Below are 25,224 nucleotides of genomic sequence, written 5' to 3'. Positions count from 1 at the left end.
CTGTCCCGTGGTGAGGTGCTCACGTGTCTTGTGAGGACCTCATGACACTACAGAGTCTGGAGATCTGGGGGTGAGATTCTCCAAGTCAGATGAGCTTCCAGGAGCTGCCCACAGCTGGTTCACAGACCACGCTCTAAGTAGTGAGGTTCTAAAAGGGCCGACCCTTGACAGTTAAAACAAAGTTGGCAAATAGGTCCAGTGTGAGGATGGAACCCTCTGAACCGGGGGTACCATAAGGCTTTTGGCAATCTGTTCTGCAAGGGGCAACCCATAGACCTTCCTGTGGGCCAGACGTGGTTGTCCGAGCCCGGCTGAAGCCTTGCAGGCTGTCCAGCAGCAGGGGGACCAATGCTGACAGCCACTTACCTGGCCCTGGGCAGAGCAGTTGAACAGGACAGCCTAAGACAGATGGTTGCACCCTCTGAATGGGCACTGGAGGGGCAGGCCGGCTCCAGAAAGGCAGCAGAGGAGACCATTTTAGACTCTGAGTGGTTTGGCTCCTTGGCTTCAGTTTTAGTAGACAGAGTCACACAGAGGGACCAGCCTTGGTCTAACTTGGTATTGCTAAACTACAGCTTTGGTCTAACTTGGTATTTGCTCAGCTCTGCAGGGACCAGAGAAGCCAGGCACCTGCTCTCCTAGCAAGGGACTCTCTCCCTGGGTATTGGGCAATATGACAGTTGGTGCTGTTCTTGTTACTCTGAAGCCTTTGTTTCCGTGGGTCTGCTGGTACCAGGGATGGAGTGGGAGAAGGTACTTGGAACCGTGGGAAGAGAGGAAAACATTTCCAACTGGTGATGCAAGGGAAGGTGGGAGCCCAGGCCACCCACAGTTCTGGTGCCTGGAGTGGGGATTGGGTATCAATCTGCAAGGACAGCAGTGTGTTCACATGGCTTATTCAACCAACTGACTTAAAGAATATATATTGTAGAAGTAATAAATTGTCATCTAAGCAAAAAACCTGAAGTGTAAAGAAAAAAATTTCAGTAATTGTTAATTTTCTTACCCAAATATAATCATTGTGAGGACTTAGACATATTTCTTGGGTTTTTTTTTTCTTTCTATATCTGTTTTTTGTTTTGTTTTCTTGTGTGTGTGTGTGTTTCTTTTGTTGTTGTTGTTGTGTTAAAATTAGTTAATATTCCTATCACCATGATGAGGGTGTTAAAAGAAAATTTGTTATTCAGAATTTTTCTAATTTTTCAAAATTAGAAGAGTGACAGTCTACAAAAGTCTTTGTGGGGGAACAGAAATCAGTGAGATCTTACACTCTGCAGAAGTCTAGAGATCCTGAGTAAATCTTAAACTTCAAGTTCATGGGGGATTTGCATATGAATATCTTTGCTTCAGCTGAATGAAAAGGGACGCGCACACACACACACACACACAACTATTTTGCTTGTGTCGGGTTTCAGCATGTTTTTACATTCTCTCATAATATCCCTCTAAGAAGGGAAAGCATAGGCCCCTCTAATTTATAGGTGAGGACAGGAGAGTTACAGTAGTTTAAAGACTAATAGGAGGTACTAGTCCAGACCTCTACATCATTCAACATGTCTTGACGGCAAGAAGTAATAAGATTTAGGATGAGAGAACTGTCCCTTGCCTGAGTTAGGCACATGGGCCTATGTATAATGATTGACTTGCATAATGCTATGTAACAAATTACCCTAAAAGTTAGTGGAATAAATCCCCCACTGTTTACAGATTCCCTGGGCTCAGAATTCAGGCAAGGTGCAATGGAAAGGACATGTCTCTGCTCCATTCACTGGACCAATTCAACTTCTAGTGGGAAGGGAGACCGGAATCATCTAGAAACTTAACCACTCATATGCCTGGTCCCTGGGCTGGAATGACTTGAAGGCTGAACTCAGCTGGTTCTGTTCACCAGAGCACCTATCAGTAGACTCTCCATGTTGGCACATAGTAGCTGGCTTCAGAGAGGGAGGGTCCTAGGAGACCAAAAAGAAACTGCATGGGCTTTCATAACCTAGCTTCAGAAGTCTGATGCTTCCGCTTGTGCCATTTCATTGGTTAAAACCATTGAGAGTCTGCCCAGGTTCGTGGAGATGGGACCTAGATTCTATCTCTTAATGGAAGGAATCGAAGAAATAGGAACCACTTAAAAACAGGCACATAAATTATTTAATTCACACTATGCCACAGCACTGATTGAATAAAAAAATGAACTGAATTAAAGTTAGCAAAGCTGTATCAAGAATGAGCTCATGGTAAATAGGGAAATAAAAGATGTGTTGTGTGTGTTGTGAAGGATTAATGAAAATAAGCCTGACCACGTTGATTAAGCACAGTATGGGAAGTCTAAGCTGCAGCAGGCAGACCAGATAAAGGAATGGCATCCAGGAGGCCAGGATGGCTTAGTCAGTGGAGCACATAAGTCTTGATTGTGGGTTGTGAGTTCAAGCCCCATATTGGGTGTAGATATTACTTAATAAAATCTTTTTTTAAAAAAGCATCCAAATGGGTAAGGAAGCAAAACCGTCAATATTTGCAGAACCCTAATGACCACCAAAAAAACTATTAGAATAAATAAATTCAATTAACTTGTAGGAAACAAAACTAATATATAGACATATATTGATTTTCTGTACAAATTCTATACTGATAATGAAGGAGCACAAAGAAATGAAAACAATTCCATTTACAGTTGCACAAAGACCAAGGGGGGAAAATAAAATATCTAGGAATAAATTTGGAAAGACCTCCTATTGAAAAATAAAATATTGATGAGAAAAATAAAATTTTGATGAAATTAAAGAAGCGGACATGAAGGATAAACCATGCTCATGAATTAGAAGAATTAATATTGTTAAAATGTCCATTCTACCCAGAGGAATCTACAGATTCAATGTACTCCCTATTCAAAATGCCAATACCATTTTCCACAGAACCAGAGCAAATAATACAACACTTGTGCGGAATTACAAAAGAAGCTGAATAGCGAGAGCAATCTTGGGAAAAGAAGAAAGCTAGAGGTATCACAGCCCCAGATTTCAAGATGTGCCACAAAGCTCTAGTAACCAAATTGGTATGGTACAAGCACAGAAAATAGACACCTAGACCAATGGAACAGAGTAGAGATCCCAGAAACAAACCCAAGTTTGTGTGGTCAATCTAGAGCAAAGGAGGCAAGAATATGTAATGGAGAAAAGTCTGTCTTTTCAATAAATGGTGCTGGGAAAACTGGACCACTTTCTTACACCATACACAAACACAAACAAAAAACCGCATTAAAGACCTAAAGTGGGATGTTAAACCATAAAAATTCTACAAGAGAACCCAGGCAGTAATTTCTTTGACATCAACCTTAGCCACATTTTTCTAGATTTGTGTCCTCAGGGGAGAGAAATAAAAGCAAAAAAACAAACAAAAAAACTACTGGGACTACACTAAAATAAGCTTTTGCATAGCAAAGGCCACCATTAACAAAGTGAAAAGGCAGCCTACCAAGTGAAAGTAGATCTTTGCAAAAGATATATCTGATAAGGGGTTGATATCCAAAATACGTAGAGAATTTATACTATAATTCAACACCAAAAAGATCTAATTTTAAAATGGGCAGAGTACCTAAATAGACACTTTTCCAAAGAAGACCTACAGACAGCTGACACATGAAAGGATGCTCAGCGTCACTAACCTTCAGTAAAAGGCAGATCTCAACCACAGTGAGCTCTCACCTCACACCAGTCAGAATGGCTAGTATCAAACATACAAGAAATAATGAGTGTTGGCAAGGATGTGGAAGAACAAGGAATCCTGAGGCACTTGTTGGGAATATAAATTGGCACAGCCACTGTGAAAAGTAGAATGGTGGTTCCTCAAGAAATTAAAAGTAGAAATACCATATGGGACGCCTTAGTGGCTTTGTCGGTTAAGTGTCTGCCTTCAACTCAGGTCATGATCCCAGGATCTTGGGATCGAGTCCCACATTGGACTTCCTGTTCAGTGGGGAACCTGCCTTTCTCTCTGCCTGCCACTACCCCTCTTTGTGTGCTCCCACAAATGCTCCTTCTATCTAACAAATAAATAATCTTGGAATTACCATGTGACCCAGTAATTCGACTACTGGGTATTAAGGAAAATGAAAACACTAATTGGAAAGTACATACACGCCCCTATGTTTGTTGCAGCATTATTTATAGTAACCGAGGTATGGAATCCATCCATGTCTACTGATAGATGAATGGATAAAGAAGTAGTGTGTATACACACACTCACACATATACATACAATGAAATATTACTTGGCCATAAAAAAGGATGAGCTCATTCGCAATGACATGGATGGACCTAGATGCTGTTACACTAAGTGAAAGAAGTCACAGAAAGAGAACTAACATATGATTTCATTTATATGTGGAATCTAAAAACAACCACCACCACAACAACAAAACCAGAAACAGATGCATAAATACAGAGAACAAACTGGTAGTGGCCAGTGGGGTGGGGGATGGGATAAATAGGTGAAGGGGAATGGGAGGTGTAGGCTTCCAGTTATGGAATGAGTACATCACGGGGATAAAAGGTATAGCACAGGGAATATAGTCATTGGTACTGTAACAGTGTTAAATGGTGACAGATGGCAGCTACATTTGTGAGCACACTGTCATGTATGGAGTTGTTGAATCACTGTTGGTGCACTTAAAATTGATGTATCATTGTGTATTAACTATACCTTAATAAAAAAAATAGTTGCAGTGAATAGAAAAGTTGAAGTTAACCTAAGAGCTTGACAGTTGGGGAGGGGTTTAATTTATGAAATAGGTGTATTAGCAATACCATGCAACCTTTAAAAAGAATGATATAGGGGCACCTGGGTGGCTCAGTGGGTTAAAGCCTCTGCTTTAGGCTCCGGTCATGATCGCAGGGTCCTGGGATCAAGCCCATATCGGGCTCTCTGCTCACAGGGGAGCCTGCTTCCCTTCCTCTCTCTCTGCCTACTTGTGATCTCTGTCAAATAAATAAATAAAAATCTTTAAAAAAAAAAAAAGGAATGATATAGCTCTGTATGGAGTGACATGGAAATATGTCCGTGTATTAAGTGAAAATACTATTTTCGGAAAAACATGTATGCAATGATTCATTAACATTTTAATATAACTTAGATTTATTTGCGAAATTTTATGAAACCATCTTAAAGGAGAGCCAGACAGTTAGGGAGGGTTTATAATGGGGAAAAAATATGATTTCAGTGGGTCTTAGGTGTGAAGTAAAGGGAACTCGCTTGTTACTCTCTGTAGTTCTCTGCTATTTAAATTTTGTAGTGACTTTAGTGTTCCTGCTTTGCTTTTCAGAGTTGCTATGTGAGATCTTAACTTTTCTTTTTTCTTTTTAAAGATTTACTTACTCGTTTAAGAGAGTAAGCTAGTGAGCACAAATGGCAAGGGCAGAGAGAGAGAATCTCTAGCAGGTTCCATGCTGAGCGTGCAGCCCAACTTGGGGCTCGATACCACGACCCTGGATCACAACCTGAGCCAAATCTAAGAGTCAGATGCCCAACCGACTCTGCCACCCAGGCACTCCAAGATTTTAACTGTTAAAATGTCATAAAATTGACTTGGTAAACATGTAAGTCAGGAAGGGAATTTTCCTGGACCTGCCGTCATACTTTACCTTCCTTATCTTTCATGTTACGAGCCATGTACTCTAAGGTGTGTCATTTGTGAAGGGAGGAACTAGTCTGCTTAGCGTGCATGGTAGGTGCTGGAGAGGTTTAAGAAAACCCGTTTTTAAAGAAAAGATGTGATATTTATTTATTTATTTATTTATTTTCAGTGTACCAGAATTCATTGTTTATGCACCACACCCAATGCTCCATGCAATGCCTGCCCTCCATAATACATACCACCTGGCTCCCCCAACCTCCCCCGCCACCACTCCTTCAAAACCCTCAGATTGTTTTTCATAATCCATAGTCTCTCATGGTTCATCTCCCCCTCCAATTTCCCTTCTCCTCTCCATCTCTCCATGTTCTCCATGTTATTTCTTATGCTCCACAAGTAAGTGAAACCATATGATAATTGACTCTCTCTGCTTGACTTATTTCACTCAGCATAATCTCTTCCAGTCTCATCCATGTTGCTACAAAAGCTGGGTATTCATCCTTTCTGATGGAGGCATAATACTCCATAGTATATATGGACCACATCTTCCTTATCCATTCGTCCATTGAAGGGCATCTTGGTTCTTTCCACAGTTTGGCGCTTGTGGCCATTGCTGCTATGAACATTGGGGTACAGATGGCCCTTCTTTTCACTACATCTGTATCTTTGGGGTAAATACCCAGTAGTGCAATTGCAGGGTTATAGGGAAGGTCTATTTTTAATTTCTTAAGGAATCTCCACACTGTTTTCCAAAGTGGCTGTACCAACTTGCATTCCCACCAACAGTGTAAGAGGGTTCCCCTTTCTCCACGTCCTCTCCAACACACGTTTTTTACTGTCTTGTTAATTTTGGCCGTTCTAACTGGTGTTAGGTGGTATCTCAATGTGAAAATCCTTTTTTTGTTGTTGATTAGTTTTGCTTTCTCTTCTCTGTTCTTCACCAAAAAGTCTCCTCAATGGCCACACAGTTCCTGAAAGGCATGGTGGTTCCAAGTGACCTTTCCACAATGGCTTTAGTAGAAGTTAAGAGTAGACATACTCATGTTGGGTTGAATCATTTAGGCTTGTATTATCTCTTAAATGAAATTAACTATACTCCTGTAATCAAATCGGGGAAATTCAGTAGCATTAGAAAAGATTTACAGCTTTAATAAGATTTAAACTGGTTTATTTCTGACCTTTTCGGGATTTATTTTTTTTTATTTTTTATTTTTTTTTAAGCATCGCATACTCCTCAAACTAATAGAACAGGGTAGAAGCACGAATATAGTCCTAGATCTGTATTTTTCAAGGAATAATTAAGCCCTACTTATTTTTTGTCTTGTACACAACCCATTCATACCTTATTTTTCATACACTGGTATTATTTTAAATAATACCATAATGAGAGCTGGTAAGAGGAACTTAACTGACACAGTGACTCAGCTGTGTCCTGGCTTGGCAGATGCTTCCTGCCCTTATTGAATTTACCATTGAATGGGATAGACAGAGACCTAAAATAAGAGATTACAAGAGGATTGGCTTACAATATGGGGCTGGCTGTTTTGTTGGCCCCTTCCAATCCACCATGCTCTGTGCTCTAGGAGACAAGCCATTATGGATAGTCTGTGCGATCCCTTGTGCTCTGGCTTTTGGGAGGTAAATCAGGTTGTTTATTTTCCTTGCTTCCATCTTGCCAGGCTGTTGGTTAGAAGTGGTGCTGGTTTCCTCTGCTGAAAGACACAACTCCTGTCAGATGGCCCTCTTCTACTTGTTGCTGCACTTAAGTTCTTGATGCAACTACTTTGTCGTCTTGTCCTTTCAGACCTAAGAGGGGTGATGGCGCTTCATTGTGGCTACTCCTGGGGATCTCACATCCTTGCTAGTTTCCTTTACCTTGTTCATGGTCCATGGCTCATGGTTCATACCTTTGTAAATGGTTGCTTTCATTAAACCCTTTGTTTTTACCCTGTTTGAGTGCCATTTCTTTCCTGCCTATAACCTGAATAATTAGTACCCCAAATGAAGAAGCTGAGGCTTAGGAATCTGTGAATTGCCACCTCCTGACACCACACCAGAGAATAATGAGGCACAAACAAGTCAGCTGTAAGAGAATGGGACAGGGGGCGACAGAAGACAAGACTGCCGCCCCGAACAACTCCTCAGTCTCCTATTTATTAGAAAGTGAGTAACAACCAACAAGGAAGCCGGAGTAGGTTACACATTGACCATGAGTCTCATAGATACATAAGAAGAAAGGCAGAACATGTCTGGTCACATAGTACATGATCTACAGTGAGCGAGCCCAAATGAAAGGATTGTCTGACTAACGGCTGGTTCTATCTGGGGAAGGGGAGATAACGGAAAACTGAAGCAGGCAGCGTTCTGCCCTGAGCGAGCCGGGCATCCCCAGCTGCTCAGCTTCAAGGACGTATATTGTCCTCTCCCCCAGAAGCCTGTTGCCAGTACATGTTTTTCTTAAAGCTATATTTAAGCTTGCTTGGTAACTAGTATAATTTCTCATAAGTTATATTTTAAGCACTATGTTCTGAGGGACGGTTACAGTGAATCTCAGAACTGGGGTTAGAATCCAGTCTGTTTTGTGCCAAAGCCTGATTGGTAAACTCAGTGTTTCACTATTCGCCTGCAGTGACTGAGAGATTCTCATTGTCATCTTGAAATGCAAGAGAAACCTGAGGGAAGTTTGTCACCCCTTGGGGGATGTGACCATTGTCTGGAGGCTAAACACCAGGCTAGCTCTTACACATTTGAATAAGCAACCTACCTCAACTTCTGTAGTTGAGAGTTTTTTGTAACTTTCTTTTGGAATTGTCATGAAGATCATTTTATCATTTAGGAAGGGGAAAAAATTTAAAGTAATGTTCAGTTTGCCATTTAATTTTCTAGGCTTGGCTTGGGTTGACTACTGGGTGTTTGCAAACATCTGATCCCATCTTTAAGGACCAAGTTTCAGGACATTTAAAAGAAATGCATCATGGAGTTGAAGGGCACTCCAAAAGAGACCTCTAAAAAATGTGCTCAGTAATGGCAGCTAAGTTGGAATGAACATAGAACTTCTTGGGCAGCTATCTTGAAAGATAAAATATTTATTTCTGTGTGTGATCTCTTGACTCAGAAATACCAGAATTTAATCATATTACCTGAGTCTCCTCTCACTGCATCCTGACTCTGTATTCATTTACTTGACCTGCAGAGGAATTCAAACAGCTAGGAAGACAGTGCTTGAGGGCATGCCACTCATTAGTGCCTTATAAGAAGAGTGCTATTTGAGGCAACATAGCCTTGTGGGTAGGAGCTGGGCTGTTGAGCCAGACTGTGCTGGTGCATGTCTGACCTCCACAAATGTTCGCTGGGTGTCCTGGGGCTCTGTGCCTTGGTTTCCTTATTTAGTAAGTGGATTAATGGTAGCTACCTTATGGTTTTTGTGAGGATTAAATTAATTATGTAAAGGGTTTAGGAGAATGTCTAGCACAACTATGAATGCTAAATGGTGGTTAGCATGTTGGGGTTTTTGTTTATCTCTGATCATCCTCACCATCTTTAGTCTTGACTCCATGCATTCTTCTGCCCTTTGTGTAAATCACATTCCTTCATAGACCTTGTCCTTCAGTCATGAGTGACCTTCCTCCTGGAAGGGCACAGAAATTAACTCCCTATACTGCCGACTTTTAGGTTGTGTCTAAATCATGGAATAGGAGAAAAAGAATAAAAGGAGAAAGAAGAGATGATGAGCCTGGTGGGAATGTGAGCATGCTGGGAAGAAAAGTCATACCTCTAACAATGCTGTTGTTTGGCTTTTTTTCCTTTGTTTTTACAAAGCTAGTACTTAAGATTCAGGCACACACACGTAGGGTGGATTTTACTGCATCTGTTGTTAACAAGCCAGTTACCTTTTGCTATTCAGTCAGTACCTTTTGTGCCTCTGTGTTTCCAGCTTTCAAAGTGCTGTTAATATCTGTTACTTCCCACCCTTCTGGTTAACTTGGTAGACTTGTTAAGGACAAGCATCCTTCTTGCATCCAACATGTGGGAGCTATCAAAATTAAAGGAATTCTGCTTTAAGAAAACTAGCATGAGAAACCTCCTGTGCCATAAATCAAGACCACACTCAAAGCCTGATTGTTGAGTAGGAGTTGGAGCAGGATGGCACATAGAGAATGAAGTTTGGGCCTGGGAGGAGTGGGGAGATGGCACCCAGCTCTCCCTGTATTAACTCTGGGAATCAGAAAGAGCTATTCTACCCACAAAATGGGGAGTTGAAAAACTGCCCACTGGCTAGGAAATTGCCATGGGAAAAGAGAGGAATGGGCCCAAAACTGGGACCCAAAGCTGCATCACTCGTAGTTGTAGTAGAATTCCCACCTGTGGGGCGCCTGGGTGGCTCAGTGGGTTAAGCCGCTGCCTTCGGCTCAGGTCATGATCTCAGGGTCCTGGGATCGAGTCCCGCATCGGGCTCTCTGCTCGGCAGGGAGCCTGCTTCCTTCCCTTCCTCTCTCTCTGCCTGCCTCTCTGCCTACTTGTGATCTCTCGCTGTCAAATAAATAAATAAAATCTTTAAAAAAAAAAAAAAAAGAATTCCCACCTGTGTGATCTGAGTCTTTCCATCTCAGACATGAACACAGGTTGTCTAAAACCAGTGGGGAAGGTTAAGGGAGCTCTCAAAAGGGATTGGGTTATAGGGCCCTCATTGATACTCTATGTACTCTACCTCTCAAATTTCCTGTAGGGAATGTTATAATTCTCTTCTTCCCACCCTTCCAATTAAAATAAAAATGTATGGTATGATTTATTACAAGAGTACTTTCTTAACTTCCAATAGCCTGATCTTATTTCCTTAAATGAAAAGAGTATTGGAGTAAAATTAGGTTATAACATTTATAGTCTTGGTCCTAATACAGGCCTATGGATTGACTTATTCCGCTGAATAGCTCCAGTAATGCATAAGTAAGTTGTGTGCATGCTGTGTGTGTGGAATGGGGAGGGGAAGGAATGTGAGTCCTTCCTCACTTGGAATAAACTGAATGTATTTTTAGAGGCATGGGACAAATCTGAGAGCACACCTAGCCACTTGTGTTACCTTCACTTGGGCTTCAGTGGTTAAACATTGGGTGTGTATGAAGTATCTCCTCATTTACTGAGTCACCACTCAGTCAGAACTTCTCCCCCTTCTTCCCCCCCCCCAAGTTTATAATCATCTAACAATAGGATATAGGAATAAAGACCAAATTCATTCTGCATCAACCTAAAGAGACACATTGAAAGCTTAAATAAACCATGTCCTGGTTGAAATTTTTTTCTGGAAGAGGTTTTACAATGGGAGTGCCACAGTTTATAGTGAGAAAATAGAATCAAGTTAATAATCTCCAGAGTTTTAAATCCTTGTTATAGAACCTCATTTCAATGTAATAGTTATCTGGGTGCGCCTGGGTGACTCAGTTGGTTAGGCATCAGCCTTCAGCGCAGGTCATGATCCCAGGGTCCTGGAATTAAGTCCCTCATCAGTTTCCCTGCTTGGCAGCAAGTCTGCTTCTCCCTCTCTCTTTACTGCCCCGCCCCCACCTCTGTGCCCCCCCCCCCCATAAACAAATAAAATCTTAAAAAGATGTATAATAGCTATCTGACCATAAAGTGTATGGAAGTAGAGGTTATGGTAGAAGTGTAAACCTTAAAGCTAAATATTGTCCCCTTGCATATACAGAGACAGAGCTGTATATGGAAGAGCATGGGTTCTGCTTTCTACTTGGAAGGATAATGATAATTCGTAACAGATATGCTTGTATGGAGAACGTGTTTAGAACCAAAGAGCTTTCGGGTTATGTGCTGGAGTGTGTACAGAGTGAGCTTGCTTAGTTTTATCTACCAAATGGGAGTGAAGCTACCTTTCAAGAGTTTTGAATAACTTGAATGAAGAACAGACTTAGAGCATCCAACACCAAACTGTCCCATCTCTGAAAAAAGATGTATAAAGTCAGATGGAATGAACTATCCCACTGACAGGATATGTGGGTCAAGTGCCTCGAATCAGATGCTTCCCAAGAACAACGACAAGTCCCTACTGGTTCTGCATCTTGGCTGCCTGCACATGCGCAGCCAAGGGTGAACTGAGCCGAGTCGGTGCCTGAGACCTATACACCGTGAAACCCGGGGCCGGCAGTGCGCAGGCGCGTGAAGCCCGAACAGTGTGCGTTACGCGCGCTCGCTGCTTGCCATGCCGGCGTTCCTGAGTTTGGAGGTGGGGTTTCCTCTTTTAAATACTGCACCACAGATGAGCTGGGGACTAAAATGCACAATGGATGATTTCTGAAAGTGAGACAAGAATTAGGCAACTCGGGCTTATTGGCCTTGAAGCTGTGCCCTAGGCACTTCTCTTCAAGCCCCATTTTTTGCATGTGTTCACTCTTTTCTGCATTGAGGGCAGTTTTTTTTAATGACACAAGTCACGAATACACGGTTTGGGGAACTTAGGGAGTGTGCGGAGGTCGAGAGAGGGCTGAGAAAGGCAGGTATGTGTCTCCTGAAGGTAAGGGGCTAGTCAGTCTATGCTGCTGCTGGACTGCTTCTCACGTGTCAGCTGTGGACTTGGACCAATGATTCAGCAGTTCCATGTCTCTGTTTCCACATCTGTAAAATGTCACAGGATTACTGCAGGCTCCATGCAGCAATACTAGTGCCAGGAGAAACTGCCATGCGAAACTTGGGGGGCAGTGGAAGGAAGAATGTCAAGGAGCCAAAGCCTCACCAGCTGTTTCCACCAGCCCCTCTACTGAATCCTCTCCTCCCTCAATCCTGTAGCCCGGATTCTCCACGCTCTCAATCACAGCCACCTTTATTTTCTTCCTGGACCTCTTCTTTCTGCCCTTCACCATCTTCTAGGTATCTCTTACTCTTTCCAGCATGATCACAACAGGGAGGGGAAGTTGGGTTAGGGGAGAGCTTGGAGCTTCCCAAGACTGTGGCAGAGGAATCCACCTCAGAGGGCAGAAACACACCTAGTGCTGCCTGGGGCTCTCTGACTAGGGGAGGCATCAGGCTGGCAGTGGATAGCGGACTTGGAGAGGGAATGGGAAGCATGGATTTTGAAGAGCAGATCTAAGACTGTTGGCTTAATTTCCATCCCTACCTCCCATGGATGCAATGCTGAACACGTTCCAAGGGAAAGCAAATCCTTATTGACCGAATGCTGGTGAACTGGCAAAATAAGGAACTTGGCTTGAGTATTTTATAGTAATTACAGTAATTTTCGTCACTGCTTTAACAACCGAGGCCCAGTGAACTCTCTGATTCCCTTGCAATTACGTGTGTTATTAGATGTGCCCGGTTAGCTTTGTTGAAAGAGCTTTTATCAATAGAGTGAAACTCTGCCCTGCTCTTGGAGTATGAGCTATCGTATGGTCTTCTCGTTGTCATCAAACAACTGTACGCCTTTGAACTGCACTGCCTAGGAGCCAGCTGTAAAGCATCCTGGGTAGTGGCCTTATTCATCTCAAGAAATGCAGAGGCCTTTGTGAGATTGGGGAAGGGCAGAGTGGAGACTCTGAAGGCGAAGGAATGGGGCAGGAGACCAAGCACAAGATTGAGTCTTGAGGTGCGGGTGCACGTCACCCATTCTTCATTGACTTCTCTATCTGTGTTTCCCCACCGAATTCACTCTCCTCTCTTTCAAACCTGATGTCAAACACTTGTAGTCTGGAAAACTGACCCTGAGTAATCCCATTATTGAATAATCTTTGTTCTTCCCTTTGGCTTTTCTATTCTCTGTCCTGTAATTAATTTGTCCTTTTTCCAAAGGAGCTTTCCAGCATGTCTCCAGCATTAAGTATGTGTTCTGTCAGATTGTAAACTCTGAGGGGCACAGAGTCCTTTCTCCCACCCCATTCCATCCTTTCCCTCTACCCCTGCCATACACTGGAACTATTTAGCCATTAGTTAGAGACTTTGCCACATACCAAAAGAAACACATTCTGTTGTATTTATTGGATTTAATTATAAGGCATTTGGAAGGCATTTTAGGACTCTGCATCTCCATTAATTCTCTGTCAGCATTTTGTACCTCGTGGACCAATAGTAAGTCTCCATCTTCACTTGGCTTCATTGTCATGGACACTTGTGCTGCACAAATGCTAGCGAGATTCTCATGTCTGGAGTAGAAACAGTGACTTAATTCTGCAGTCGTATTCAAATCCTCTAAAGAGCTGGTGGCTGACACACGCTTTGGCTGTCTTCTCTGATGTGCAGTAAACATGTGGTGTAGTTTATGTACAGTACCGTGGTCCAGTCCCTAGCCAAGACAGAACTGCTGGAGGGAGATCAGTTATTAATTTAAGTCTGAAGCAGAAAAGCATGAATTCTATTTAACGTGGTTGCTGCTTTGGCTGTTGTATAAAGCTTTTCAGTTTTGGACTAAAGAAGCATAAGATCTTGAAAACCTTGGTGTCATTCATTGTACTCATAGAATATCCACGTTTCTGAACTTGGGACCTTGTACTGCGTGTTAGAACAAAAAGCACACAGCAAGCCAAAACCAAAATATTTTCAGCTTTGTTGCCCAAGTGGGGTAAATTCTTTCCCACAAGAGGGCCGTTCCCAGGGTATTTTATACCCTCCTCAAGAAGTTTACAAAATCAGGGTTTGTATACATTCTCTGCAGCCGGCAGACTTGATGTTAGCTTCACCCACTCTTGCCAACTCCATTCCCTTCCCACATGAGCCATTCCACTTCCTCCTACTGCTTCCCGTGCTGTTGACATAAAGGAATAAAAATATGTTTGCTCTAAGAGAATAGGGTACCTCCAAAAGTTTGATGAAAACTAAGCACGAGCCAAGAGTTGGTTTTAAATACAAACCAGGTCTGTCATCTAGCTCTGGCACCTGGAGCAGATAATTTAAACCATTTTAGTTTTAGACAAGGGGAAGTAATTTATACTTGTCCACTTATCTATTAGGGCTGTTGCAGTTGTAGGTGATAATTTTCATGGTAATACTTTATGAATGTATAGATATGCATAAATAAGAAAGACAACCAAAGAGCCCAACTTCCTTGGTTTAAGTCCTGCTGTTTGATACTGGCGCCATATGTAGTGTGACATGATTTCTCACAAGTCTGGTCTCCCACAAACCCTCAAGGTGTGAAATGATGGTGATTTGCATGTCCTCAAAAACGGAAACTTCTTGATAATGATAACTAGCCTAAATTGCATTAGCCCAACAATCCAGTTGAAAAGTATTCTTTGTCCATGACTGTATTGTCAAAATATCTCCATTTGCATGGTATGATCCATTTCAGAGCTGAGTTTTTGGCATAGTTAAAAAATTGACTGTCCTGAATCATGTGTTAATTCACAATCACTAACAAACAGCATATGCTTGCATTAATAGTGCCCTTCTGTTCTACATCATAGCCTTCTAATTGAGTCTGTTATATTAAACTTGTCTTCTAAATATACATTGAGATTGAAAGGCAGCTACTTAGTGTATTGCTAGAACAGTGGGATGCTTCCACTTTTTTTCTCTTTAATTAAACAAACTTGCCTTTATGTAAAGTGGCGTATCAGGGGACTTTCTGGTGCTGAGCCATTTCCACCTCCACCATATGAAGTCACAAAATGAGTTGGCTTCTGCTTGTTGGCTTCCTTTTTCTTCCCCCGTACCATGCTCTACTTCATCCTGTTCATTCTGTTGCCAAATTCTGCCCTTGCAAATCATCGCTACATTTTTCTTTCCTCTCCCTGGTTCAGACTTTCAAGGTCTCATATCACACAGGCATGTTGGAACCTGCTCTTCATTCTTCTGATGAGGTCCCCTTCCATTCATTCCATTTTGCTTTGGTCTTAATCCTACCTGTTCTCTCCAGTCGGGTCGTCTCACCCAAGCATTTAGGCACGTAAGGCCTTCAGACAGAATATCTTGGCTTTGGTTGTCTTCCTCTCTGCTGTCTTTGAACTTCTGTGATCTTTTTTCCTTATTAAGCTGATTAATGATTGTTGCGCGTTTGCAATGGCCGATCCTTCTCTAGAAGTTCAAGTGGAGCAATTAGTGCGTGGAAGGCATGCTTCACAATGGCACACCTTTTTTTTTTTCTTTTTTTTTGAAGATATTATTGATTTATTAGAGAGAAAGAGAGAGAACACATGCAAGCATGAGTGGGGTGAAGGGCGGAAGGAGAAGAAGACTCTGCTGAGCAAGGAACCGGGTGCAAGACTCAATCCCAGGATCCTAGCATTATGACCTGAGCCGAAGGCAGATGCTTAACCAACTGAGCCACCGAGGCATCCCATGATGGAACTGGCTTTAAGGCTTATTCCTTATTACTCCTTATTCTCTTATTTTTTCTATAACTGAACATTAAAACACATTTAATCTTTTATTATTAAAGTAATACACATCAATGATATAGAGTATCTGGAAAATGTGTATGATTCAAAAACATTAAAAAACCCCAGAGCACTCCTTTTAAAAACAAGTGCTTTAACATTTGCTATTTCCTTTAGGCGTCCCCCCCTAAATTTCAGTGCATGTAATAACATAACCTTATATAATTATTAAGAATATGTACTCATTACATACACCTGTTGAGTATAGTATATATCTGTGAAATTCAAATTTTGCTTTTTTCAATTTATATGATTTCAAATACATTCAATTTGCAAGTTATATGGAGATATGCACTAAAACCACCAAGTGAGGGGAAAATTGAGTATAATCAATTATCCTTGAAAAACTAGCAGATTATCTGTTGTCTTTATTATGCATATCTATGTTTTATATTTTATAACTTGCTTATTTAATAATTTATTATATTGTAGTTTAACTATAAAGTAATTTTAAATACGTGATTTTTTAAAAAAGTATTCATACAACAGCTTCTTGGAGTGGGTAGCATTATTCCCATTCTATAGATGATAAAACTGAGTGTTTAGTTAACTACTCTTTAACTAAATATGGCTATTACAGGCACATTTAACCCCAAAGCCACTTCCCTTTCCACTCAGCCACACCTTTTCATCAGATCTTTGTGAGTGCAGTCAGAAATTCGCCTTTTGGGGAGAAAGAGGAGTAAAGAATAAAGGAGGGCCCTGAGAGAAAAAAAGTGTTTAATTTTCTCAAATGTGTTCTCAGTATTTACAGATCATATGACTTTGCTTATAATGTGATGTATCACGTGAGTAGCATCATTGACATTTTTGTTCTTGGTTTGCCCTTGTTACTGCCCCTACGTTCCTGGTAAGTGTAACTTGGCAGCATTAATATTGATATTTTTTCCTTTGCTGGACTACATTTGAGATGGCAGCATTTCTGAGAAATAAGCCTCTCATTTTACTTCTATACTTTCTCAAAATAGCATCAATTTATAAGGTTTACAGTAGGAAAAACAAAGTCCCTAACCCTAACCCTAACCCTGTTTACTGCTTAGTAACACCCTCAGAAGAGCTTAATCACCGCTGGGCCAGTCATCAAACACACGCAGGGATGCAGTGACATTGCCGTGTAGTAGAAAGATCAGAACTTGGAATCAAGTTGTTTGGCATCCCAGTTCTGCCATTTACTAGTCTTTATGATCCTTGGATTACCTAAACCTGAACTACCTAATCTCCCTGAGTTTATTTCCCACTAGAGAAGTAAAGATTGAAATTCTTATCTTAAAGGAGGGATGCAGGGACTAAGACATAACATATGTAAAATACCTGGCACATAGTAAGTGCTCATTAAATGTTAATCTCTTCCATATGTTACGTTTCATATATGCATTACAAAGAGCTTATATTGATTAGAGAAATAAGACCAATGCCTTTGGATGACTGGGTGGCTCAGTTGGTTAAGCATCTGCCTTTGGCTCAGGTCATGATCCCTGGGTCCTGGGGATCAAGTCCCAAGTCAGGCTTCCTGCTCTGCAGGGAATCGGCTTCTCCCTCTGCCTCTCCCCCACTCATTCTATCAATCTCTTTCTCTCTCACAAAAATTTGATAAAATCTTTTTTAAAAAAGACCTATGCCCATGAAACATGCAGGAAAAACACACTACTCAAAATCAAGAGGTTGTTTTGTTTTCTTCAACTATTTGTGATTGGTTATTTTCTCCTAATAGTTGAAGAAAAATTGGACCAAGACTTGGTATTCTATTGTCTTCTAAAGCTCAAACAGCTTTGTAGAAATTTTTGATATTCTTTTTTGTTGGGGGATAGTTTTTCAGAGGATAGGGACAGAGTGTTAGCGGTGACTTGCTACTCCCTGAGAATAGCCCAGAGAACTGTCATTATGTAACCTGCTAAGTCTGTAAAACAATGATAAAATATCATAATTCCTATGGAGTATTAAAGTTATAGGAAGGGGCGCCTGGTTGGCTCAGTCGGTTAAGCGTTGGACTCTTGGTTTCGGCTGGGGTCATAATCTTGGGATCCTGGGATTCAAGCCCCATGTAGGGCTCTGCTCTCAGCATGGAACTTGGGGTTGGGAACTTGCTTGGGGTTCTCTCTGTGTCCCTCTGCCCCTCCTCCTGCTCACACATGCTTTGTCTGTCTCTGCCTCTGTCTCTTTCTTAAAATAGATTTAAAAAAATAAAATCTTTTTATGAATAGATAAAGAAGATGTGTGTGTGCGCGTGCACACACACACACACACACACACACACACACGATGGAATATTATGCAGCCATCAAAAAGTGAAATCTTGGCCATTTGCAATGACGTGGATGGAACCAGAGGGTTTTAGGCTAAGCAAAATAAGTCAGTCAGAAACACAATTTTCGTATGATCTCACTGAGATGCAGACTTTGAGAAATAAGACAGAGGATCATAGGGGAAGGGAGGGAAAAATGAAAAAGATGAAACCAGAGAGGGAGACAAATTATAAGAGACTCTTAATCTCAGGAAACAAATGAGGGTTGCTGGAGGGGAGTGGGAGGGATGGGGTGGCTCGGTGATGGACATTGGGGAGGGTATGTGCTATGGGGAGTGCTGTGAATTGTGTAAGACTGATGATTCACAGACCTGTACCCCTGAAACAAATAATATATTATAGGTTAATTTTTAAAAAAAAAATTAAAAAAATAAAAAATATATATTTTTAAAGTTAGAGTAAATAATCTGTGTCCTTATCTGTAGAGAATGGGAGAATAAGTTTAGGACTGGTTCTACATAATTTGGAACATTTTGCACTGACCATCTTAAGAATAAAAAGTTGATACTCAAGTAGAGATGACTTGAATTCCTTTCTCTTCTTTTAAAAATAGTAGAAGCTCATCCAGACGAAAGGTTTTACAATTCCTCCTGTTATTTTAACTGTTGGAACTAAAATTTTTAAATTGGTCTTGGAAACTTGACAGTCCTTTCTTCCTTACTGAGATCTGTGTAAGGATGATGGAGTGTGTAGGAGCAGACAGTGAACAAATGGAACTTTACTTGTGCCTACGTGGAAAGAAAATAAGTCTTCTTGCTTCTCAAGTATTTTTCTGAAATAATAATTAAGAAATCCCAAATCTAGCAATTATTGCCTTTAGTTCTTCCCCTAATTGGAACAAAGTCCTAGATCCTTCCCATCCAGTCTGCAGGGTGGACCTTAATAATCTCTATGGCCTGCTTTGAATTTCTAGACTATAAAAAAAAAAGTGTAGACATTCTTCATATTTGCACAGTGGGCCAAAGTTAATTTTACTCTTTGTGGAGATATAGCAACCTCAGTTTTGCCTCTTTTTCAAAAGACGATTCAGATAAGGGAAGTTGGATCAGGTGGCTGGGGAATGCTTCGGGAAGCTAGTGTGAAGCCAGAATATATCATGGGTCAAGTTTACTGACTGTTTTGCCTTAGTGGAAATTTTGAACTTAGATTCTCTCATCTTTATATCCCACCCCTGTCCCTTGCCCGTTTTAGGCTCTTGGAATCAGTTCTCTTCCTTTGAGTTCCTTCTTTGGTGTATACATCTCTGGTAGCCATTCTTTGAGTCCCGAGAATGGGGAGATAGCCACTTGGCTATGCTCTTCAGGCTAAAAGCTGATCTCAAATGTTACAAGCTGTTTCAATACACATTCGAATTGAACGACATATTCAGGACTGAAGATTTTCAGGGCTCCTTAAAGTTTGAGTCACCCAGAATAATTATGTGTGTGTAAAATGCTAAACGCTAGTATACTTCTGTGAATTGATGAAATTTCTATGAATTAATGACTTTCTATGAATACGATACCATATTTTTAACCTGCTTTTCCTTAAAGGGACATGTTTTAAGTCCTACCATATCATCAAACAGATTCCGGGTTCTGGTGTTTGTGATTCTTTTTTTTTTTTTTTTAGATTTTATTTATTTATTTAACAGAGAGAGAGAAAGAGATAAGTAGGCAGAGAGAGAGGAGGAAGCAGGCTCCCTGCTGAGCAGAGAGCCCAATGTGGGGCTGGATCCTAGGCTCCTGAGATCATGACCTGAGCCGAAGGCAGGGCCTTAACCCACTGAGCCACCCAGGTGCCCCAGTGATCTTGATTCTTGCTGACCCTTCCTCCACTGGAGGGAGTATATCCCCACCTATCTAAACATCCTGCAATTATGTCACACTTTCGGTTGTTTAATGATATTTTAGATCCTTTATATGAACCATTCCTCATAAGAGATCATTTGTTTGTCATATAGTCTTATGGAACACATAGCCTGTGTAGGGTAGTGAGCTGGACACGTTGAGGACAAAAATTTGCCTTCTAGGAGTTGACTATTAAAAGAAACCATATAGGAGGTGCTAGGAGAGAGCACATTTTGAGTGGGAGCAAACAGGGAAGACTTAGGGAAGGAAGTGACTGAGTTGAGCTGTAAGGATAGGCAGAATTTTATCAGCTGTGGCCAATATGTTGGAACTGCCATTGAAAGCTTTGTGGGTGTGTGTATGTGTTAATTGAAACATTAAGTCAAATCTTCTCTTTGGACAGGGTGATGTCACTGTTTGAGAGTTCCCCAGTACCTCTCCTTGGACTGGTGGATTCTTTGGTGGCTTGTGCAGGGAGTTAAGGGTCGAGGCCTAGGAACGAAGTACTGTTGAGGTTTCTGCTTCCTCCTGGGTGGGTTGATTGAGGTAGAAGGAAGTTGCAGCCAAAAAGGAAGGTGGCAGGGAGAGTGGCTCCTTTAGAATGTGACTCCTGCCTTCCTACTTTAAAGTTGAGAAGCGTAGGATGATTGCGTGGACTCATACTAGGAGTTTTATATTGTTTTCAAACTTTAATGTGTGAAGTTGCTGTAAAATGAAAGTATCTTGCCAGAAATAGGAGACCATATTTAGACTGAAATCAAACCAAGAAACTGGAAATCATGACGTGTCCTGGGGATGAAGTGTTAGGAACAGTGGAGAAGGAGGAATAGGTGAGGGTATGTGGGCATGCCAGTTACTTTGTAGAGACCTCAGGATAAGAAAAGGCATAATTTGCAAAATATAGGGATGATGGGGAGCTCACTTCATGAAGGTAATTTTCTAGAACATGGTTGTTGTTCTCTGTGTGCAGGGAACTGTGTTCAATGTGAGGGGGGCATGGAGATGAATCAAGAGTCCCTTCCTGTACAGAAGAACCCCATGTTATAGCAGGAGATGTGACTGACCTTCTGTGATGAATGATGTAGTAAAGAGGTGAACCAAAGTGCTGAGGAAAGTCGATGGATCCTCACTTGGAGATCCACAGAATTTTTCTTGAGAAGATGTCACACACAGAAGGTGGGAGAATGGCTTTCCAGGCAGAGTCAGAGTGGGGTACAGAAGCGCTAGAACCTAAAAAGTCCTGGTGTGATGCTGGAACATTGCGCTTTCTGGAAGAAGTGGCTGGAATGTAGTCTTCTTGTCGGGCAGGGACAGGAAGGTCTGCTAGAGCTCTGTTCCAGAGGAAATGGGGATCCATCGCAGGTCTTGGGAGGGAGAGGAATACGTGTAGGACTTGTGTTCGGAAGATGCTCTGATGGTGGAGAGGAGATTGGTTGAAGGAGCGGTGGCTGCCAGGCTCTTTGAGGGTGGTCGCAAGACTCCAGGGGAGAGACAGTGAAGACCTGGGATCTTGAGGTGGAGGAACAGAGGAGGGTGGTTCCAGAGCTGGTACTTGTCCGAAACTTGAGGGCTCTCCTCTAAAGTTCAGATCGGATTGAGTTTATTGAGAAAAATAAGATGCTTTTGAGAAACACAAATCTTTGTTGACCCTTCTTGATACCATTGGTCTGGGATGTTTTCAAGGAGTGGAGCCACACTGGGAAGCTGAGAGTGGTAGGAAGGGAATGTAGGAAAAGGATGGTGAGATGTGCAGAGACTCCTGCTTCTTTGGCCCCAGGTTTGTTATATCCAAGACTGTCCTGGTATTCTTCCACTTCTCCCTTCTCCCTTCTACTAGTTCCTTTTCTTCCTCATCTATAAGAAGAGATATTTCCCTAAGTTCTTTCATACTGGTTTTGTTTGTTTGTTTTTTCCATTCTACCCACACATTTCTAGCCCTTATGTTTCTACTTTTCACTTGGACAAATGACTTCAAACATGTTTACTCTGTGAGGTGGGACAAAACTACCTGCCTCATAGTGTCACGGGACTCACATGAGACAGTTCCTAAGAAACACAACCTGAGGGCTTGAAACAAAGTAAGCACTTGATAAATAAGCATCTAACATGTTCTTATATGCTTGTGGAATTCTGCCATATTTTATACTGATGTCAATTTAAGCCCTTCTCTTTTGAGCTTTCAAGGGTTCTGATATTATTTTTAGGTCTTAAGCGTTCAGCATTGTACTTGCTCTAGTAAGAGTTCAAAACTTGATCTGCATTCCTTTTGTCTGCCATGATGATACTTTGGACTTCTCATTGGTAGGGCATGGGATTAGATTTTTAAAGGATGGACGGCTGAACTTAACTCTTCTGCTTAGAACCAGGGGTCTCGTTTATGAAATGGCTGATTGGAGCTGGTGGCAGGGGAAGAAAAGAGCATACGGGCTTTCCTGCCCCATGTGACCCATTTCACTGCTACACACTTACCTTGGTGTTCATTAGATGAGTAATGGAACAAACTGGAAACCAAATTGATTTTCTAGCTATCAGAATTAAAGGGCAGGATTGGAGAAGGAAAAGAAGTTCCTTTTTATGGGAAAGGAATGTTGTCATGAAAATGGACAGCTAGGAGTTGGTTGATGTGATAGTTGAGTGCTGTTGAGAATCTGGACAGAGGACATGCACTCAGGAAATGGGGAGGCCATGTTCTCTACAGAAAAGCAAAGCTGAATTGTGGAAGCTTATAAACTAGGTTTATGTTGGAATAAACTGTGTGGGCTTGGAAACTGCTTACTTGATGTCTCCTTTGATTTGATCTTTTGGATACCTGTTGACCAGGAGGATTTAGCCTCACAAAGGCCAAGAAGCATGTGAAAGAGGAATCTCAGAGATGTTGGCATTTATAAAACAGAGTTTGCTTTGCATGAGAAGCTTTAAATCCCTCCAGGAATGGGAAAACACACGCCCTTATAGATTATTTGTTAAACATCAGAATTTTCAGGAAGGTCCAACCTGAGCCACTGGGCCAATTCTACAAGCTTGTTAAGGAAAGTTGTTGCAAGTGGACCATCCTCTAATTGATTTGAGGCTGTCTAAATTCTATGACATCATGTCTATGAACTATGATGGCTTTTCTCATTCTATGGAGTAATTTTAACCCATACTGCACTTTATTTTATTGCTAGCAAAGAAATACTGTAATAATCCTAAGGCAGATCTTTTTGTGCCTGATGTTTCAATACCCCTGTCTTTCAGTGTCCATTGTTGAATTGGTGAGTTTTTTTTTCTAGTTGTTGTCTTAGGTGTTTATTTGATGTTCACTGCCCTTACAAGTAACGTGATGCTCTCCTCTATTTTTAGCTATCGTGGACGATGAAAGGCTCTCCGCAGAAGAGATGGATGAGAGGAGGCGGCAGAACATTGCTTATGAATATCTGTGCCACCTAGAGGAAGCCAAAAGGTAAGATCCCGGCACAGTGTCTTTGTGCACCTTCTCTTAGATGCTCGTTGGGATCCTGTACTTTTAGTAACTCCTTTGCTGTCTCGATGGTAGCAGTGTAGTAGGAGAAGGACCACCTGTCTTTTTGTAAATGGTCAGGCAAATTAAGAGAATGTTGCTGCCACAGCCAGGGTCAAGGCAGCAGGGAAGCAACTAGTATTTCTTCCTCAGATTCTCCCAGGAAATCTCTGGCCAAAGTGCAGATTTTTTTCAAATTCCTCATGTCACTGGTGTGGATATGGGGGGGGCAGTGAAGACTTAAATCACCTTCTTTTTTTTAAGTTTTTAATTTTATTTCCAATATTGTTAACATACAGTGTTAGTTTTAGGTGTGCAGTGTAGCAATTCGGCAATTGTATACATTACTCAGTGCTCGTCACACTCAGTGTACTTTAATCCTTTCCCCCCTCCAGAGCTTCCTCAGATATTTTTCTCACTCCCACCCCAATAATTATAAATGCCCTATAGGGCAGTATCGTTTTGGACTGAAGTCCGTCAGTCACTAGGCTAAAGTGTAGGTTTATGACTGCAATCTCCATTTTAACCCATGGGTGTGTGACCACTTAGGATACGTTGTCTCTAAAATCATATTAACTCTTGATGACCTTTTAGATTATAAGTAAATGTTGATTTCTCTGAGGAGAAAGTGAAGATAAAATAATTTGTACTTAGGCCTATGTGTCAGAGGATTCAGAAGAACTTTGTCCTATGATGGGTGAATGCTGACTGCTATAATACCCATATGCCGTGATTTACGTTTTCATTGAGTACTTTGTGCTGTGATCGAACAACAGTATGGTTCCATGGGCAGATAATATGTTCCAGCTTAAGCGTATAGAAAATATTTGGGTCATGGTCATTGGTATTATCTCTAATCACTAATAAATAACTATCTACAGAGCTAGAAGACTGAGGTTTTTTTTTATTATTATTATTATGTTCAGCTAGCCAACATATAGCAGTACATCATTAGTTTTTGATGTAGTGTTCAACGATTCATTAGTTGCAAAGAATGAGGTTTTAAATCACTGTTGTGTAGAAGAACATTCAGTGACACATGAGCTAATTTGGCCTCAAAATTGCTTGAAAGGGGATTTCTCCCTGTTGTTTAATATTTTAACAGTCTCTTGTAGAGTTAAGCTCTGAAGACTGCTCTTAAAGGTTATTAAATATGTCTGTGAAGTTGACAGGTTGCAGGTCACTGAAGACTCAATATCAGTCAGATTATGAAAAATAGGCTTTTAGTCAAGTTGTTGGTAACAAAGTTAGATAAGCATAGTGATACCTAAACATTCAAAATATACATTCTTTCAGAGAAAAAGTTGAGGGAGAGTTGCTGGAACTTTTCGTCTTAAACACACTTTGTGTTCTAACTTTTTGCCTCTTGTTTTTTCTAAGTGAGAAGCAGTGTCACACAGAGGAGATGTGTGACTGGGAGTCAGGGGACTGGATTTCCTGCTCCCACAATTACCACTCTGGAGCTCTGTGACCTTGGGCAGGTCATCTAATCTGTGGGAACTTCAATTTGATCTCCTCTCTAATGAGATGATAAAAATGTTAATGCAGTAAGGAGTTTTCATTGTGTCATAAAATAAAATGTTTAAATTTAAAAAATACAT

The 25,224-nt window shown here is 41.3% G+C and overlaps 1 protein-coding gene across 2 annotated transcripts in view; it reads left to right on the top strand.

The window, feature by feature from the left end:
* Positions 1 to 25,224, top strand: part of IQGAP2 (IQ motif containing GTPase activating protein 2) — a 290,099-nt gene that overhangs the window by 22,457 nt on the left and 242,418 nt on the right. For both annotated transcript variants that reach the window (XM_032335922.1, XM_032335919.1), the window contains exon 2: positions 23,467 to 23,566. In XM_032335922.1, coding sequence (XP_032191813.1) covers positions 23,467 to 23,566 — 100 coding nt within the window. The remainder of the gene's footprint in view (positions 1 to 23,466; positions 23,567 to 25,224) is intronic.

Source organism: Mustela erminea, chromosome 3 (assembly GCF_009829155.1).
Source record: "Mustela erminea isolate mMusErm1 chromosome 3, mMusErm1.Pri, whole genome shotgun sequence".
Lineage (NCBI taxonomy): Eukaryota > Metazoa > Chordata > Mammalia > Carnivora > Mustelidae > Mustela > Mustela erminea.
This window is presented reverse-complemented; position numbering and strand designations above follow the sequence as displayed.